Source organism: Balaenoptera ricei, chromosome 21 (assembly GCF_028023285.1).
Source record: "Balaenoptera ricei isolate mBalRic1 chromosome 21, mBalRic1.hap2, whole genome shotgun sequence".
NCBI classification, from domain to species: domain Eukaryota; kingdom Metazoa; phylum Chordata; class Mammalia; order Artiodactyla; family Balaenopteridae; genus Balaenoptera; species Balaenoptera ricei.
The window spans coordinates 5,755,418-5,774,769 of NC_082659.1; the positions used below are offsets into that span (position 1 = coordinate 5,755,418).

General features: G+C 35.2%; 1 protein-coding gene across 5 annotated transcripts in view; it reads right to left on the bottom strand.

Annotated features, from left to right (window-relative positions):
• WDR17 (WD repeat domain 17) overlaps nucleotides 1-19,352 on the bottom strand; it is a 95,985-nt gene that overhangs the window by 22,042 nt on the left and 54,591 nt on the right. For all 5 annotated transcript variants that reach the window (XM_059909717.1, XM_059909715.1, XM_059909716.1 and 2 more), the window contains 11 exons: nucleotides 18,521-18,705; nucleotides 17,746-17,914; nucleotides 15,091-15,182; nucleotides 12,573-12,655; nucleotides 10,799-10,885; nucleotides 6,849-7,013; nucleotides 5,173-5,375; nucleotides 3,960-4,109; nucleotides 3,742-3,872; nucleotides 2,645-2,770; nucleotides 1,471-1,626 (listed from right to left, as the gene is read on the bottom strand). In XM_059909717.1, coding sequence (XP_059765700.1) covers nucleotides 1,471-1,626; nucleotides 2,645-2,770; nucleotides 3,742-3,872; nucleotides 3,960-4,109; nucleotides 5,173-5,375; nucleotides 6,849-7,013; nucleotides 10,799-10,885; nucleotides 12,573-12,655; nucleotides 15,091-15,182; nucleotides 17,746-17,914; nucleotides 18,521-18,705 — 1,547 coding nt within the window. The remainder of the gene's footprint in view (nucleotides 1-1,470; nucleotides 1,627-2,644; nucleotides 2,771-3,741; nucleotides 3,873-3,959; nucleotides 4,110-5,172; nucleotides 5,376-6,848; nucleotides 7,014-10,798; nucleotides 10,886-12,572; nucleotides 12,656-15,090; nucleotides 15,183-17,745; nucleotides 17,915-18,520; nucleotides 18,706-19,352) is intronic.

Sequence of the window (19,352 nt, forward strand, 5' to 3'; positions counted from 1 at the left end):
TTTATTCTTTTTCTCCTTCATTTTTGATATTCTTTCTAGAAGTGCCCTGTTAAAGAAGTTACTTTTAAGTCATACCTTTATTTCTTCATAAGAAAAATTTCACACTGCTCCTAAGTTAAATATTTTTTTAGTTTGCAGTTCCTTTTAAATAACATTTTTAAATGGTACACTTTATTATTTTAGATCAAGCAGTAATTCATTGTTTGTCTGTAATGTATGGGGAAATACAAAGGTGAGCTAAATTTAATTTTGATACAGTTTAATGTAATGTTACTGCTTAGTTTTACTCATATTATTTATAAGTATTCTTTTTTTTAAGTTTTTTTTTTAATAGATCTTGATTGGAGTATAATTGCTTCACAATACTGTGTTAGTTTCTGTTGTACAACAAAGTGAATCGGCCATCTGCATACATATATATCCCCATATCCTCTCCCTCTTGAGTCTCCCTCCCATCCCTCTAGGTGGTCACAAAGCTGATCTCCCTGTGCTCTGCGGCTGCTTCCCACTAGCTATTTTACATTTGGCAGTGTATATACATCAATGCCACTCTCACTTCGCCCCAGCTTCCACATCCCACCCCCGTGTCCTCAAGTCCATCTTCTATGTCTATGTCTTTATTCTTGCCCTGCCACTAGGTTTGTCAATGCCATTTTTCTTTTAGAGTCCTAATATCATGCTTTGTAATTATAAACTTAATTAACCAAGAGCTTTTCAGAAATTATCAACCATGGAATGAGTCCATGTCAATCTAATCTTTTATTTTTCACGCGTAGGAGAATTTCTGTTGACCTAAAAGCACACATGCAAAAAAATGCAAAGCTCAATAAATCTTCCCAAACTGAATACACTCATGTAACCAGCTCCCAGATCAAGGAACAGAGGTCCCTCCTCTCTTTTGCTCTATTTCAGTCACCACCCATCTCCCAAAGGAAACCACCATCCTGAATTTTAATAGAATGGATTCATCCAAGCCTTTTTGGAAAACTCTGTTTTGTTGACTCAGTGCTCTCTAAAGATCATGATGTGCCTTCACCAGCTGACCCTCAGAGGGGGTCAGTGTGGGCCTGACAAATAGTATTCGCAAGGGGAATTCACGGGGAGCAGATTAGCCAATGTAGATTTTCTTAGGAATCAAAGACTAGAGTCGAGGACAGTGGTTCTCACAGGTTAGCTTGTTGGGAAGAGAAGCTGGAGGGCTTAGAAAAGCACTCGTCATTGGGCTCCACCCCCCGAGTTCCTGATTCTGTAGGTTTGGGTGGGAAATGCATGTCTAAGGAGTTCCAAGGCATGCTGATACTGCTAGCCAGGATCTCACTTGGATAACTACTGCCCTGAGGTAGACCCCTGGTATCAGATTGGCAGAGAACCAGCCAGGCCTGGAAGAAGATAAGCTTGATATTTCGTATCTAACTGAGACTTGGAACACTGTGTGAGACTCCTTGGTTTTGCTTTAATAGCACGTTTTACCTCTCCAAGTTCGACCATCAGCTCACAGTATCTCCGAATCTGTCCTAATCGCAAGTGTATTTCAGCAGCTTCCTTCAGTCTTTCCTCTTTAGTAGGGACACCAATACCACCACCAAATTTAGACATCTTGACTGTGGTTAGTTCTTGGGCTTCAGACTGGTTAAGAAGAAAATGAAATTTTCTAAATTTTGTTATGCAACAGTTAGTGGTAACAGACGATTATAAAAGCATTATACGGATACATATTTTATAAGCATATAGCACTGGAAATTAAATATTTTTTTTAAATCAACGCTTTTTATCTATAAAATATAATACCTCTTTAAACACAATATTTTGGTGTGGTGAAGAGTAGGGCTTGGATATGCCTGGTGTGGGTGGGAAGAGGCTAAATCCCATTTTCCTTAAAACTCACCAGAAGTCCAGAGGCCAAAAGGTAGTGAGTGATAAAGTGGTATATAACTGGTGAAAAAATATATAATAAAACTAAAAATAAAAACTAAAAATTATTCTAATTGGTTTCTATACTATCAATAGGTAACCGTTATAGTCATTAGGTGTTCAGTTTGTGATTTAAAAGGGTACTTCTTTATGAAAATAGCTGCTTCCTATCACCATCAAATCCACATCCCTGGCAGGATTCTCTCCATGGTCTAACAATTAAACAGTCACCCATTGATACTTCATTGCAAATATAAAAGCTTTTTCTTCTTTCTGGTCCCAGGACTAGTTTATTGTTGGAACTGCATATCGCTTCATGTATAAGGTGACTAGTAGTTTTGTACTGAAATTCATTAAGGGATAAAATATGATCAGTTTTAATAAAATATATCCCAGAATACAGCCTAGTAGGACTCTGAGACAAAAATCAGAGTAGCCCATACATACAATCATCTGGTAATAGTGTAAAAGTAAAGCATTTCAAGGGCTTTCCAGGTGACCTTTGAAGAATTTCACGAGATTCAACCTATGAAAACCATGGTTGCCTTAATCTGTTCCCAAAATAATTGATACTCTCGTGATCAGTTTCTACTGAAGGTTTATGTCCTCAGTGTTCACTTACTTCAGTCTACCAACTCTAATTATATATGCAAAAAATAATTTTCATATTGTAATAGTGAAAAGGCAAAACAATTTTTTGTCTGAGTACATCACATCTGCATACTTTACTTACTGTTCGGAATGTAATCAGATGTTTCAAATGCATTATTCCTTTACAGTAGTTCTGAGGAAGTAAGCTATCATCTTGCCCTTTTATCACAGCAACTAAGTCCCATAAATTGTCACTGCCACCCGGAGGCTAAAAAGTTGATACAGAACATCCAAAGATATAATAATGAATTAAAAACCCCACAGCATTTTGCACCTTTAAAAATATAATGCAGGCATATCTAACTTGAAAAATTAACAAGATAATAACTATACTCTATCTTATTTATTGTTTCTGGTTTCCATTTGCTTTTTTTGTTTGTTAGGCCCTCTGAGATCCTTGTTGGATTAATGCATGCACCCAAATTGTCTGTTGAGGACCAGAGGGGAAAAGCTTTATTTGTTGCAAAAGATCCTTGAATCACCCACGGTCCCAACAAATAGCCTCTATACATACAAATGTGCGTGTATAAGCGTGTGGGGTATAATATGAAAATTTTGGATATTTTCAAATGTATATAGTAGAAACTGTTATAATTCATAAAATAACACTAAACTTAAAATCATTTAAGGTCAGTGGCAAACTTTTTTGATTACATATTTTGTTAGCTCAGAAATAATCTCAGCTATCTATTATCATGTGGAAGATCACGAATAGTTCTTGAGGTGAAAAGGGTCTTCAAAACAAAACATGCAGCTCTGAAGTGCCAGTAATAATTAAGAAGGAAAAGTTGATTTATTGCCAATAATACAAGATAATAATATCAAGGCGAGGGCCAGAATAGAAGGTAAGGAAGCATGCTATAAAAGCAGACAAATGAAGACCACACAGCAGCAGCTGACAAGTTAGGAGGTAGATCGGTAGCTGAAGTGCCCTAAAGGCTGTCAGAAATGCTACTGATTAGTCAATGATCGACTTTATCAGTGTTAGTAGGGTGGAAACAGCAAATTGCCTTCTTCTGTCTCCTTTTTAATGTCTCACTGCCCTCACAACTTATGGACCATTTGCTTTCTTACACTGGGATGGCACATGTAAATATGTGATCACTTAATGACAAAAAGTTGTCATGATTCACTTTGGCTAAAGGGGAAATTTTCACATTTAATTCTTATAACACTTACTGATAAACATTCTGAAAACCATCTTAGTTTTTTCACACGAGGGTTACCACTTAGTTTCTCTATCTCCTGTTTGATATCTCTTGACACTTTGCCACACAGCAGAGGGGGCATGCCTTGTTCTACAGCACAATCTGGAGAAGAGACACAACTCAGTGAGAAAAGAGCGCTTATAAAATCGTATTTAGAAAGAAGATCTAATACAGGCAGAGTTTCCATACCTGTGTTCCCGATAATTTCTTCCCAGGATCTATCTGCCAGAATATTTATTTGTAAAGGAGTGATTAACGGCGTTAATGACCAGAGTCTCACTGTAGAGTCCCGGGAGCACGAGGCCATAGTGAAGGGGCGATGTGGGTGGCATGTTAAACCTGATGGAAGAAATAAAGCCATTTACTAAAGGAAGCACTGAAAAATATGTTTTATTGATCTGTACCTCCTAACCCTTCCACAGAACTGAAGTTGTGGAGAAGTGTTTTAAATAACATTTCTGTCTTGGCTGAAAACAATACAAGGATGTAAAAAAATGTATTTAGCATCTTCTGTAGATATGAATACAGAGTTGAATAATTATTAGAAAGCAGATGGTCCTGGATGAAAGTGTTGAAATTACATTTCAGTTGGGGTATCAGCAAGCTGACTGTCATACCCATGGACTACACAGTGATCCATGTATAGGCGGACGTTCTCATTACACGATAAAGAAAGACTTGAGGGCCTTTCATTTTAGAATGTCCGGAAAAGGGATTCTCTCCCACACTCAGTCCCGCACTGCAGTAACTAAAAGGCCATTGGATACAATGACTAGGTTAGGGTTAACTGCTCTCAATAATCATTTTTGCATTCTTAATTTACCTACTCAACCCCATCAAGGTTTGGGTGCTACAAATGAGAGTAAAATGATGTGCAAAAGGTAAGGAATCTGATTTTCCATTCCCAACTCATTTATAGTAAAAAACTTTGTACTATATTAAGAAACAAAACACTGCCCCAAATATCCAAAAATAGAGGTAAAGGAATGGCTAACTACGTCATACCTAAGTTATTAAGGATTTCCTGTTTTACAACTTACCTTTGGGGTGATGGTAAGGTAACGGAGAAAAATCCAAGCCATACATGAGAATATGTGCAAGGGTATATGTGTGCGTGCATGTGTGTGTGTGTGTGTGTGTGTGTGTGTGTGTATGTTTCTCTACAGGGATAGAGAGAAAGACACCACAGTGCTAACAAGAGTTATTTTCTGATTATTTCTGATGACATTTTCTATTATCTTCTGTGTATTCTGATATTTAAATAGTAAGCATGTATACTTTCTACTAAGATAAATGTTATTTCAAAATGAAACACTGTAAGACTTCTTCAGAAATACTGTCTTGCTCAGAAATTATAATCATTAATATAGCAAAACTTAAAAGTACATGAAAAACACTTTACCGTATACATCTGCACCATGATCGTACACGGTATCCAAACAAGTTCCTTCCCGAGTGTCCCACACTTTTATAGTGTAGTCCCAGCTGCCAGATATTAGTAGGTATGGGATCTCAGTATTCCACATTAATCCCCGCACAGGTGCCGTGTGTCCTCTAAGAATGTTTATGCACGCGTCTTGAGTATAATCCCAGATTCGAACAGAACTGAAAACAGAATATTATGTATATAATACCATTCAAGTTATAATTTATCTAGAGTATCAGCATATTCTTAATGGAACACAATGATTATTTCTTAGTATACTGAAAAAACATTTTATGTTTCAATATATGTTATGATTCTCTTCTTTATAGCAAATAAAAATGAATTCTATTTATTTTAAAATGAATAATTAACTAGGCTAGAGCCATCCTATTCCAATATTTTTTCCTTACTTTTACTGGTCATTAACCCCCAATACTAAATATATCATTTCGCAGTTTATGTGTTTAAAAAATTGCTTTCTTAAAATAAAATATCCAGAGCAGATAAAGCTAAAGAAAAATATGACTAACAACATGCATACAATAATTTAAGAGCACTCAATTTGTATAACATGAAAATACAGCATGTATGATGATGGGTATTATTTGAAAAATCAATTCGTATCTATGTTTTTATCAATACAGGAAACACTTCATGTTTTGTCCGTTAAATAAGTTTCTTAGTCTGTGGAATCACTCTCAGATCAAGTACAAAATTTAAATATAAATGGGTTCATAATATTACTTGAATCTACTGATTGTGTATAGTACAAATGTTACTGAAGGACAATTTGAACTCAAGATCAATTTAAGACCTCCCAATGCCAACTCTGCTTGGACAATTCATAATAATCTTTTAGTTAAAGATTTATATAAACCTGAAAAATATTAAAATATTAATACTCCAAAGGTTATATTACACTATTAGGAGACACACCACGTATTTTATTTCTTAAGGCATATCTCTTTCTGCTATATATAAAGAGACTCCTTTCTTTTTCCCCTTTATACCAGGACAGGATAATGTGGTTACTATATACTACAACTTTTACTTGCACCAAGTAAGATCTTTCTTACCTAAATTTATCTCATATTCAAACAGCCCAAACTGTACCATGCAAATGTATCTTGTCTGGATATAAAATATAGACAAGATTTCAGAAACTTTCATAAACCCAGAAAAAAATGTTAAGTCACCCTCATTTCTAAAATATCTTCTTTTCATGCTAACATATATAATCATCTTCTTTTATTCCATTCTTAATGAAAACAGAGTACAGCTGTTTTCCACATTAAATATGGGAACATTATTAAAAATAAACTCGTCTCTACATTTTACAAAGGTTTATTGTTTCAGACGTTTTTCCCTTTCCCAACAGATTTCTGTTAACTTTGTTCCTGATAAGAGAGAAATAAGCATCTATTGCAAGTACAATAAATAAGGAAATAGAAATCATGAATAAGATGCTAAGTATGGAAAGATTTAATTTACTTGTAGTTGGATGCAATTAGATACTTCTTAACTGCCTACTTGTTAAGTACATATTTAAAATAGTTCCACATACATGTTGGATCATATAAATAAGTACATTTCTAGAAAATTACAAGCTTATGATTTTTAGGACTAGAAAATTAGAATCCAAAAATACATACCCATCATCAGAGCCGCTGCAAAGAATTCCCTCCCTCAGAGGAGACCACCTAACATGGAACACTTTCTCTGTATGCCCACTAAACACTTTCAGTGGTTGGTCGGAACTGGTGGTCACATAATAGACACGAACATTTTTGTCTTCACAGCCAGTGGCTATCATGTCTCTGAAATATCACCCACGGCACATTAAAAAATAAAAAGTTTGATATTATTTGTTACTGATAGTCTTTAAATGCACACAGTTCTAACTTCTAAAACGAGAATATTTTGCTCCCTTAATGAAGTTACACTAAAAACTTACATAAGTAAAAACATCATTTACAGCAACTGCTCTAGTACAGAAAGAGTTTCTCAATGTTCCCTTTCAATCAGTTGTGTTTTTATTTTATTTATGAGAGATAATGGTACAGTTATTTCTATACATTCTTTTTCCAGATGTCCAGAGTCATAACTTTAGTATTTCTCAGACCTTTATATTTTGCAACTATTGGGTCTTAAGAAGGGTCCTGAATGGTCAGTGATTGAGATTTGCTTAATTGCTGGTAGGCACGTTATTAATAACTACATGCCCTGACCGTTGGTAAATTTTGTTGTGGTAGGGATATAAATAGCAATGTTTCCCCCAGAAGTGTGCTTGGAAAGCTCCCCGCAGAACCAGGGTCGTTTCATCTGACAGTAAGTCACATTCCTGGTTTTCCAATTCTCTTTGGTGAGATGCTTAACGGTTTGATCCAACAGAATCCTCTGGGAATATAATATGTGGATCTGATCTTTTAATGATCTTGGCTCATTATCTCTAAGAGAGTGAGATAGCTAAGCAACTATTTGCACCCTAGCCGTCATGCCTGGAATACTGTTCCCAAAGGAATTCGAGTACCAGGCAGACCTGTGGCATCAGGTACCAGCCAGAACAGTCTCCCGGAGGAACATTAACAACCATATAAACAGTCCCCAGGCTTTAAAGGTAAAGAGGGGAAGTTACACGTTTTGGACCCAGCTGTTATCAAAACCTTCTCCAAACTTCAAATTGTTGATTTTTGTCGCATGGGTTGTAATACCTATATTTATTTAACCTTACAGGCAGAAATACACCAGTTTGTAAACTGCATGCCAATCTATAATGTGTAGATTACATGTGCCCAAGGCCCACTGATAAACAGCCCGTTCCTCTATGCGGGAAAATATATTTTGCATAATACAAATATTTACACATATACACGAGCATATTTCTGTATATATGTCTATGCAGATACATAAAGATAAAATCTTAGAAATGAAAAAATATTCAAAGAAGGTACATACAGATATCAAAATTATAAATTCAGAAATATCTTATGAATAAACTTTTATAAGTTTAAGGTGTTTTTCACTTATCTCCTAGGATGCTAAGTGGAATATAAATACAGAAATTAGAACATTTAGAAAAGATTTTTAAAAATAAAAGTGAAATTTTAAAATGAAAAATGAGGGCTTCCCTGGTGGCGCAGTGGTTGAGAATCTGCCTGCCAATGCAGGGGACACGGGTTCGAGCCCTGGTCTGGGAAGATCCCACATGCCACGGAGCAACTGGGCCCGTGAGCCACAATTACTGAGCCTGCGCGTCTGGAGCCTGTGCTCTGCAACAAGAGAGGCCGCGATGGTGAGAGGCCCGCGCGCCGCGATGAAGAGTGGTCCCCACTTGCCGCAACTAGAGAAAGCCCTCGCACAGAAATGAAGACCCAACACAGCCATAAATAAATAAATAAAAGAACGTGAATTTCTTAAAAAAAAAAAAAAAAAAAAAAAAAAAAAAAATGAAAAATGAAATTTATTAGGTAGGCTTGGTAGTAGACACAGTAGTTAAGTATAAAGGACTTTTTTTTAAAAAAAAGTTTTCTTAACCAACAAGGCATACTGCATTAATTTCTTATTTTTTTTCCTACTGGTCAAATTCTTATTAACCCTATAAAACACAGAAATAAGAATGTGGAACTGTTCTGTTGATCATATGCAAGGTAATTCTACTCATTACTCATTTTTATATTCAACAAATATTTATTAAACATCTGTTTTTTTCAAGGCATAGTGAGGGTCAGAAGTACAGTGTTTTGCTAAGAATATACTGCTAAAAATAGATAACCACTGCTGATCTCATGGAGCTTACATTTTAGAGGACGAAGCAGCCAATTCACAAATAAAACTTAATTTTATGATGTTAAGTGCACCCAAGGCTTATTATACCATAGGGGAAATTTACCTAATATGGGGGTCAGGGAAGACTTTTCTCCAAAAGTGGTTTTTTGAGCTGAGAGCTGAAGGATAGGGAGAAGTTACTTATATCCGGCCCGGGTTGGGAGGAGTTCTATGGGGTGGGTGGGAAGTAGAATCCTAGATGGAAGGGGAAACAGGAGTGAAAGCCTTGGGGTGAAAACGAGCTGGCTGGTTCAAGAAGTCCAAAGCCACTGTGGCTGGATGTAAGGAACAAGGGGAGCAAGGCTTGTAATGTGACACTAAAGTACAAAGGAATGGGATTATACAGGGACTCCCTTGTAGGACTGGCTAAGATTCTGCACATTATCCAAGATCAATGGGAAACTGTTGAAGGATTTAAGCAGGAGAATGCAGTGCTCACATCTGTGGTTTTCAACGCTTACTCTGACAGCAACCTAGAGAACACAGAGAGAGGAAGTGGTGACGAAAGGTGTGAATTCTGGAATTGATTTAGAAGACTTTTGCAGAAGTCCCAAAACAGACAAATGTCATTAGTTTAGTCGTTGGAGGGATGGTTGGGTAAAGAAGGATATTTAGATGGAGGATATGACAGGAATTGATGGCTGGCTGGAAGTGAAAATTGAGAGATGATAAGGTCTAAAAGAAGAGGTCAAGGATTTGGGCTTTAGCAGTTTGTTGTTTGCATTTTCAGGCCACTGAGATGGGAAATACTACGGAAGAGCTGGTCACGAGCTCATTTTAGAGCCTCTAACCGGGGACCTCCCTGGCAGTCCATGGTTAAGACTTCACCCTCCAATGCAGGGGGGTGCGGGTTCGATCCCCCGTCGGGGAGCTAAGATCCCACATGCCTTGGGGCCAAAAAAACCAAAACATAAAGCAGAAGCAATATTGTAATAAATTCAATAAAGACTTTAAAAATGGTCCACATAAAAAAAATGATTAAAAAAAAAAAAGAACCTGTAACTGTGTGTAATAAATGCTTCTATATTTACTGGAAGAAACTCATAGATCCATCACTTTGTATAGTATGTGATTTGACTCAGAACACAGTGTAATAAGGTTTTAAAATTTTAGTATGTATATTTTACAACTCTAATATGGAAAAGCATAATTCACATTGTTTTCACAATATTTAAAGAAAGTTTGAATTTTTTAATATAATTTATATCCCATCAAAGAGAGGTTTGAAACACAAGATTCTTGGAAGTGCAGTGACTTAAAGGATCAATTTTAGTGGAGGTTTGACTTGGATTAATTTTTAAACCTAAGTTGATCTTTAATGCCAGGCTCTTAAGCAAGGTTGACCTTTCAAAACCATTCTAAGTTCCGTGTCATGGGAAATCACCCAAGGCCGTGGCATTTGCATTAGGTGGGGGCAATGGAAAGTCACGGGGAACAAAATACCATTGCACAGATTCCTAAAAAGGGTTCAGAGAAAGGGCCACGTTTCTCAGAAGACACACACAGATTGGACTGATTTCCAAGTTTCATTAGTTAGTCATATGCTTTTCCTTAAAGCAGCAGGAAATAGCTTGAAAGTTGGAAATCAGTATTTCTAAATCATATAAAAACCTCACGGAATAAAAACAGACAGTTACACATGCAATTACAAGGCTAGGCAAAGGGAATATTACCTAAAAAGAGTCATGAATATTACCTGTGGAAATAACATTAAACTTTATGGCTATTCAAAATCTCTGAAATGTAATTATTACTTATTTCCGGAAAAAATACTTACCTGTTGTTTTGGCTCCAATCACAACCAAACACTGCAGCTGGATGTTTGTATTTGTGTAGTACTTTACCATCAACTGTTCGAATAATACTGAAATTAAGTATAATGTATTAATAGAAAATTACAACAGTCTACATACATCATTCAAGGGAAGAAAGCCAGAGCTGTAAGATTCGAACATAAGTGTTTTAGGAAAGAGACCTTGTCTGCAAAGCACAAGGAACATTTAAAAGTACTGTGTAAATAATATTACCAATTATGAGTAAGGATATTTATATCACATAGTATTAATTATGGTAACCCACTGAAACCAATTTAAAGGAGATACATTTTTATTTAGAAACGATTTCTTATATTTTTAATTAGGGAAATACATAGTTTAATACATATATTTTAAAACATATGCATTAGATTTCAGCTTCAAAATTTAACAGTTCAAAATGTATGTTTAAAACAACTCATTTATAGTGTTGGTTGCATGCACTATTACACCAACTGCAAGACATATAATATTTTCGTGGCATATTTTAAGTGATACAACTAGAAATTCAGAGGACCCCTTCTCCCAAAACAGATCCTATATACTTTCACTGCAAAAACAAAAGAAGTTCTAATACCCTCCTATAATATTACCATAGTGCAAGGGCTATTGATTCCATTAGGGACACAAAGCTGTGTATAAATTAGCGTATTGCAAAGTTTTAAAAGTCTTTGGAAAAGACCCTTTAAAACATCACTGGGCCAACCAAAACTTTTGAGGGTACTGGTTAGTGGTGGTGACCTACGCTTCCAAATATTTAGTCATTGACTGTGGTATTTATCAAATAAGTAATGCCCTGAGAACATGGTAAAGCTAATCGTGTATCACCTAGTCAAAAAACTCTTACGTACATCTTTCGTATTTTGGTATGTATCAATTAGCAAATAGTCATTTTCAAGGGAAAAAAATCACTAAATGTTGTTTCTGAAAATTTTAACTTCTTGGTAAAGATCTTTGGTTTCCATAACTACTGTATTTTCCACTGAAATTAAAAAGTGAAGATGAGAAGATTTTGGGCTGGGTATAGCAAAACCTAAGAGGAGATAAACTTTACTACTTCTCAACAACCATAAGTGCTTATACTACCTGTCAAAGATGACAATACCTATAGCTATAGGGTAGCACCACTGGATTAAAAATATTTTTTTTTAACTCAAAGGCAATTCTTCCCTTACATATATTTCTTGGAAGCCTACTTTTTCCTGGGACTCAACAGAATTAAGAAAGCACATATTTCTGAGAAGTTAGTCACTTTCTAAAAATAGGCATTTCCCACAGGCATGACCTTATTCCTCCTTACAAAGCCTTTTTATCCTTTTTTAAATAATAACACCTACTGTGAACAAGTTTCTAGAGCACTTACTTGGTACCTCTTTAATCACTTGCAAAACTGAAATACCACTCCCTCAAAATGTGATGAAAATTAGACTCTGTGAAAGTCCTTTAAGTTTCTTTGAGGCAAGTCACAGTATTTTAGTTAAAATTCGAGTAGTATGTTCATTTAGAAAGAATTAGTGGTTTGTTTACTTTTAAACATCATTGCATTGTTATTTATTACTGATATATCATAGCAATGTAGCATGTGCCTATGCGGGCTTATAAATAATATTTATGATAGTAGGTAGAGCTGTACAAATGGAATCTCATCGAATATTTTAATGTATGTGCTAACATGATACAATTGATATTATCAAATGTATCTTTTATAAACAGTGTAATTTCATACATAGTACTTACCAGTAACCATCACCACTGCAGGTTGCTATTCGTTTGGAATCTTTATGACTCCAGGCAATGCAGAATATTCCATTTTTTCCATGCTTCAAAAAATGTAAAATACCTATCAATAAGAAATAATTCACCCCTTTTTCCTCTTATTTATTTACTTCTTCTAATATTACTTTTCTATTAGGAACTTGCTCTAGATGATGCTACAGAGACACTATTGTCAACAGCAGAAAGCCGAATGCATACTTTAAAGAATGTGTAACGCTGTCAACACTTAAGAAACAAAACCATTGTTTTAAGACATAAATGGGTGGCTCTATTTCCATTCTGTGGACACTGGTAAAGACCCAGAATCTGCTTCCTCAGCCATATGTAGAATTAAGCTCTGCTTAATAGCTTAATACCTTTTTCTGTAAAAGCCCTTCTGGAGATGAAGATAGTTATCTATCTGCTTTCTAACCCATTTAGGCTCCTAAAACTACAGTATAAGAGATGCTGCAAGCAGCTGTTATTATTGATTGTTCTTCTAAATTTCAAAATTTTATTTTTATGAAACAAAGAAGGTTTAAGGTTATTATTATAACAAATCACTCTGTATTTACCTGTACTCTATATTTATCTGTATTCTTGGACTGGGAAAGGGTAAAGGAATACAGTCACAGCTGGTATGATGAGAATTTTTAAAAACACAGAGAATATATTTTATACATAGGAATGTCATTCATCAACTAGGTAATGGGTGAATAAAGGCTGCAACCAATCCATTTCCAAATTTTGTTTAAAACATTTCAGTTTTATATAGCACTTAAATCGTGGCTGCTCTTAAGGGAAGACTAAAGTGACTTTTTATGTGGAGCTTTAAGGCTGTTTTACTAAGGTGGTCTCCAGTTTGCTATTTTTACCTTTCTTGGGGGGTCAAGGTGGGTAGGTTTATAAAGATGAACACAAGAATGGAGGTAGTCTCTATACTCCCTCAGTTGAAGGAGGGGAGGTCCTCCATCAGCTGTGTTCGTCCCAGTGAACGGGGCACTTACGGCTCCCTCACGTCCTGCATTTTATTTTGTGAGGCACGTGTAACTTAGTTAACTGAAGCTGGCAGTGTTCATTTTCCCCACATTTATTATCCTAGATGTAAGCAGTTTCGATATTGGTCTTAACTATGCTATTGGAGCTGGGAAAGACATAAATGGACGTAAGAGACGTCCCTGACGCTCAGGGCTGGGCTGCTGGAATCAGGCTGCACCTGCCGAGCGCTAATAGGAAGATACTTAGTTGACAGGACGCCGAGATGCTAGAAGAAGAAATCGACAGATTTGACATCCAACGATAAGATTCTTGAATTAGGTCAAAAGTTTCTTTTCCAGGTTCATCTTTTCTTCTTATATCCATATTTATTATGGGATACGCATCGTTCTGGTGATGGGAAGGGCAGAAGGTGGGCTGGGGGAGTGCTAAACTGAGAGGATTGCTGTTAAGTAGAGAAAGGGAAGGATGAACTGAAGTCCTTTGCCAACGTTTCCTCTTTTGAGAGCAAAATGGCACACTGGCGGTTGGTGAAGTTTCCCTAAGGCTCTGTGTTTGTCACATAACTTCCGTAACCCCTGGAAGATCAAGGCTACTTGATTTTCAGAGAGAGACAACAGTCTTTTGTATAAATGGTTTTAAAGCCTCGATATATAAATAATTATCAAGTAAGTTATATGTTTAATAAACTTCAACAGTAATCATTTGAAATGAATGAAATTTCAAGAGAGTGAGAGACAATCCTAGATCCTGTTCACACTTCCCTCCATTCACAACTAACATACTGTAACGAGAGCATACGTATTTACAAAATATTAACAGAACCCAGGGAAATATGAGATGACAATTTTACTCCAGGCAGAAGGAAAAGTACAATCTGTGACACTACAGATAGGAAGAGGGGAGCTTTTAGAACTTGTCATGGAAAAATGGAATTTGAGACTTGGAAGGAAACCCAAGAAATTATATAATCCAACTTCACCATCTTATAAATGAACAAACATTAGAGATATGGGGACATATGTATATGTATAACTGATTCACTTTGTTATAAAGCAGAAACTAACACACCATTGTAAAGCAAGTATACTCCAATAAAGATGTTAAAAAATAAATAAATAAATGAACAATCAGGTTCAAGGCAATAATATTATCCTCTCTAGGTCAAGAGCTAATCAGTGACAAAATTGGGACTATAATTTGGGTCTTGTTCTGAGTTTAGTCTTTTTCCAACTTTTGAATATTTGCCTAGACAATTTTGTGGAAGATGACCCAAAATTCCTTTGAACCGCTAATGCAACTTTAGGTGAATTTTTATATCTTAGACTCAGCTACATTTTTCAGAATTCATTTTAGCACGTGCATGTCCTCTTGGATTTTCTGCTAATTAAAACACTACAATGCCACCTGGTGACTAACTAATAAATTAAGAGAGAAAAGCATTTAAAAAACGTGAAGCCATATAAGACATTATGTTATTCGGCTAGCAATAAATACATCTTACCTCATTAAATCGTTGTACGATTTTGCCCTTTTTAATATCCCAAATAAAAGCACCATTTCGAGAAGTTGCTCCAGCAATACAATTTAAATCACCTTAGGAAACAATTTGTTAGACATTATATGAAATGTTTGCCACAAATGTAATTCTTTTCAAAAATGTAATTTTTGAAAAAGTAAGACTTGAGTTTGCAAAGTGGCTCTTTCTTTTAAATAATGAAAATTATCAAATGTATGCAAATATAGAAAGAACAGTATAATGCATGAATCCATCATACAATTTCAACAGTTATCAAAATATGGTCAATCTTATTTTGTCTATAGCCTCCTACTGGATTTCTTTGTAGCAAATCTCTAATACTGTATTCTTTCATTAATAAACACTTGAGGATGGATGTCTAAAATACAGGAACTCTTTTATTAACATGACCAAACTACTACAATCACAAATAGAAAAATTATCAAAAATTCCTCGATATTATTACATATCCAGTCAGTATTTACATTTTTCTGACCATCTGGTAATTTTTTTAATGGTTAGGAAAGTATTTCTCTAAGCAGGACACATGAAAAAATTCATTTTCTCCATCAAAGACATAAGCAATGCTCTTTGTTTTTAAGAAGTTAAAAGAATCTGTTAAAATCGAACTGCTGCTAAGTTAGTAGATGGTCTTGAATTTTTTGCAAGGCAGTCAAAGAAGAAGTTTGCTCCATTAGAAGAAAGAAAAAGCTGTTATCTGCCTCCTAGGAGTAAAAATATGGAGGAATTATTTCGTGATATGACTATAAATACTAAAAGAAAAGTCCTCACCATTTTTTTCTAGGGTTTTCATTCTGCTACCCTTTTAGTGCTCTAAAATTATTGGGGGAACGTTTCCATATTTATTTGCACTCCCAAAAATTTTCCTGTGATATCTACTCTAAAAATAAAGGAAATTTTGCAATCATCTATAACCTACTCTACTTCCATCCAGTGTCAACCTTTGCTAATCTTTTAAGTTTCATCCATATTTACCTAACAATAGTGATTCATCAGTAATCACATTGCAAAAAATGGCAGAATTTCCATTTTCCAACATTTTTATTTTCTTAAGGCAAACTCTCAATGTAGAGAGTGAAATAAAGCTTTAAGTAAGATTGGGCCTTCTGTGTTATGATTTGAAACAATGGTTTTCACAGTCACAATTTCTACTCAAGCTTTAGGTTTGAGACTTGAATACGTTTTGTAGAAGGAAGAGTGATCAGCTCATTGCTGTTACAGTGTCACTGCACTGGCAGCCCAATTCCTGTATCTCAACCCAGCAGGCCCTGCTGTGACAATGCAAACTACAGTGACTAAGAGCACAGGCTTAAACATCAAACTGACAAGGGTTCAAATCTTGACTCCACCACTACTCCCTACGCATATAATCTTGGGTAAGTTACTCAACCTCTCTGACCTCAGATCCTCTTTAATAAATGTTGGCTCTCACAATCAAAAGTAAAATGAAGATGGAGGTAAAGAAGGGAGCAGAAAAGAGTGCTAATTCTTTTTGTTCCTTATTTCTTAATTAGTGAAGTAACATTTTTTTCCAATTAGCTTTGGATCTATAATGGCACTAAGTATGTTCTGCTTCAGAGAACAGCTGCTGTCATTAAGACTTGGAAGTAAAACCTTCTACATCTTCTCCTCATGGTAGGAGATAAGGGATATAAAAACAGTAGTTCTTTACCTTTTTTGTATCATGGACTTCTCTGAAAATCTGATAGTTATGATAATCTTTGACAGACATAGGAACATGCACACATATGCTAAAAATTATGCATAAAATTCCAAGAGATTCCCAAATTCTCTGAAGACATCAAAACCCTGACAGCCCATATTTTCAGGGCTAAAAATCTCTGTGCACAATGAGATAAGCTAAAAAATAAGCTATATCTTGGTTATAAATGGGTTTTAAATTAATATGTTAGTATTAGGACAAATAAGTAAAGCATTCTACATAGTTTATAAAGTGAAAAATTCATTTTAGGTGTGTAAAATTATTTATCACAGGAAGAAAATGTTTTGGGAGAAAATGTCAGAGGTTTCATAGGACATCTCTTTTTTACATACAGGAAGGTATAAAGGTAGCATCATTCTGAGATCAAAGAAAAGACCCTATTATAGCATAAAAGTTCTTCAATATTACAAAAGTGGAGTTTATACAGAATCACATGCTCACAATTAAACTGTGATGATATATAATCATTCATATTCACAAAACAGATGTATCAGAGAAAGACAGGTATTATAATTTTTAGAAAATACATGTTTTATTTTCATATATTTGATTCACATGAAAATTTCAAGGAAAACTTCTATAATGTAAAATACACTACACCTTTATAGGCATATCTATACAAATGCAGCTAAAATTAGATGGGTCAGTATCATCCTGATTTCCTGTGGCTTTTCTATATGACTATGTCATATAGAAGGGCCCAGAAATCAACGTGCTTGTGCAGGTAGTCTATTCTAAAACCCACAAAAACTGCACCAACAACTATGTTGGTACGAATCTGCCTCCACCATCATTTGGAGTACGATGGCACCGTGAGGAAGAAGATAATGCAAATGAAAATAAAAGTTAGGAAAGTCATTTAATTGTATTCCTGATTTTAATAAAATACTTCTTACCTGGAGCCCACGAAAGGGAATAAATAACCCCTTCATTCCCTGGGGAAGTGCACACTGCCGTCAGTGTGTTTATATCCCAGACTTTTATCGTGCCGTCAAATGAAGCTGTTGCTAGAAGACTGGGATCATCAGGTTTGAATTTGCAGTCGAAGATCGTTTCCACATGACCCTAGGGATGCAGCATAAAAAAACACAGAACAAACCCAGACAAAACGTGAGTCCTCAGCAGGGCTGTGTTCTATTTTACACAGAGGCTTAACGATCGTGAGAACAGAAGTTCGTAGACGCATAGAATTATTATGACTCCCTAATAGAAATAAATCTTAGAAAACACTTAATCCAACCTTGCTCATTTCATGAATGAGAACAAGAAAACTCAGAGTAACCGGCAGAGGTGGACTTCTCCTTCCTTCTGAAAGAATATTCTCTTTCTCATTTTGCTTCCAAAATATACTACAACTATGTGATTTTCCACGATACAAAGGAGTAACGTGGCCCACACAATAATGGGAAAACTACCAAATGCAGAGTAATCCTGATAAGCTTAACAGACATTAATATTTAAAGAAGTTTAATGTTTATAATGTTGACAATTAAATAATTTTAATAGTTCTATACAGTTTTCTAAAATGTTTCAATCAACCAAGATAAAGTCCTAATATGTGATTCTCTATGAAAATAATTTTAGAATATCATCAATAATACGTAAGTAAAAGTAAACATCATTTTATACACAAAATAAGTATTGTGTATAAAAGAATTACCGCAGACATACCAAGTCCCTAAGAAAATCCCACTTCTTAGCTCCCATATCATAAAGTCCAACTCCACCATCCAGGAAACAGCACACTGCGTGACCAGGAGGAACAGAAAATGCTTGATTCTGTGTCAGAGTTGGGGGTGGTACTGCTTCACTCGTTGAGGATGTATAATGATTTTTGGTTGGGGACTGGATTGAAACTAGAAAAGAAAAAAAAAAAATAAACAAGTAAACATTTATGCCAGTTACCTTCCCATAGGCTGGAATGAAACCACAGGACTTAATTTACAAAGACGCTCTTCGTTTTCTTTTATCCAGAATTTATATCAGTAAACTCTTAAGCAATGATCAGATTTTCTGCCCCAGGAGTACTTTAGCAGCATTGCCCATATTTATATATTTATATACACAAAATGGGATATTATTTTGAAAAGAGGTGTATAGAAGTGCAAGTGGTGCAAAATGAATGACAATTAGTTTCTGAGGAATCACAATATGTGGTGAATATTTGGTTTCTTATTGCCCCATAAATTAAAGCACAGCACGATTATTTCTGAATTAAAATTTTCTTTCAAAGTGCTGATGTAATAGCTTACTTCTTCCTCTACACAAGCAAACACACATGCATGTGAACTTTTTTCTTTTAGAACTAATAACTCTCTTCCACTAATTTTCAATCCAATGAAAATAATTATTTTTGAGATTATTTATAATTTACTTTAATTTAGCATCCAAATTAAGAATTACAACTGTCTGATATACATTTGCATCTTAATTTCTCTCTGCTTCCTCAATTTTTACTGTTCACTTACTTTCAATTCCCCAACTTTCAATTACATAAATGTCT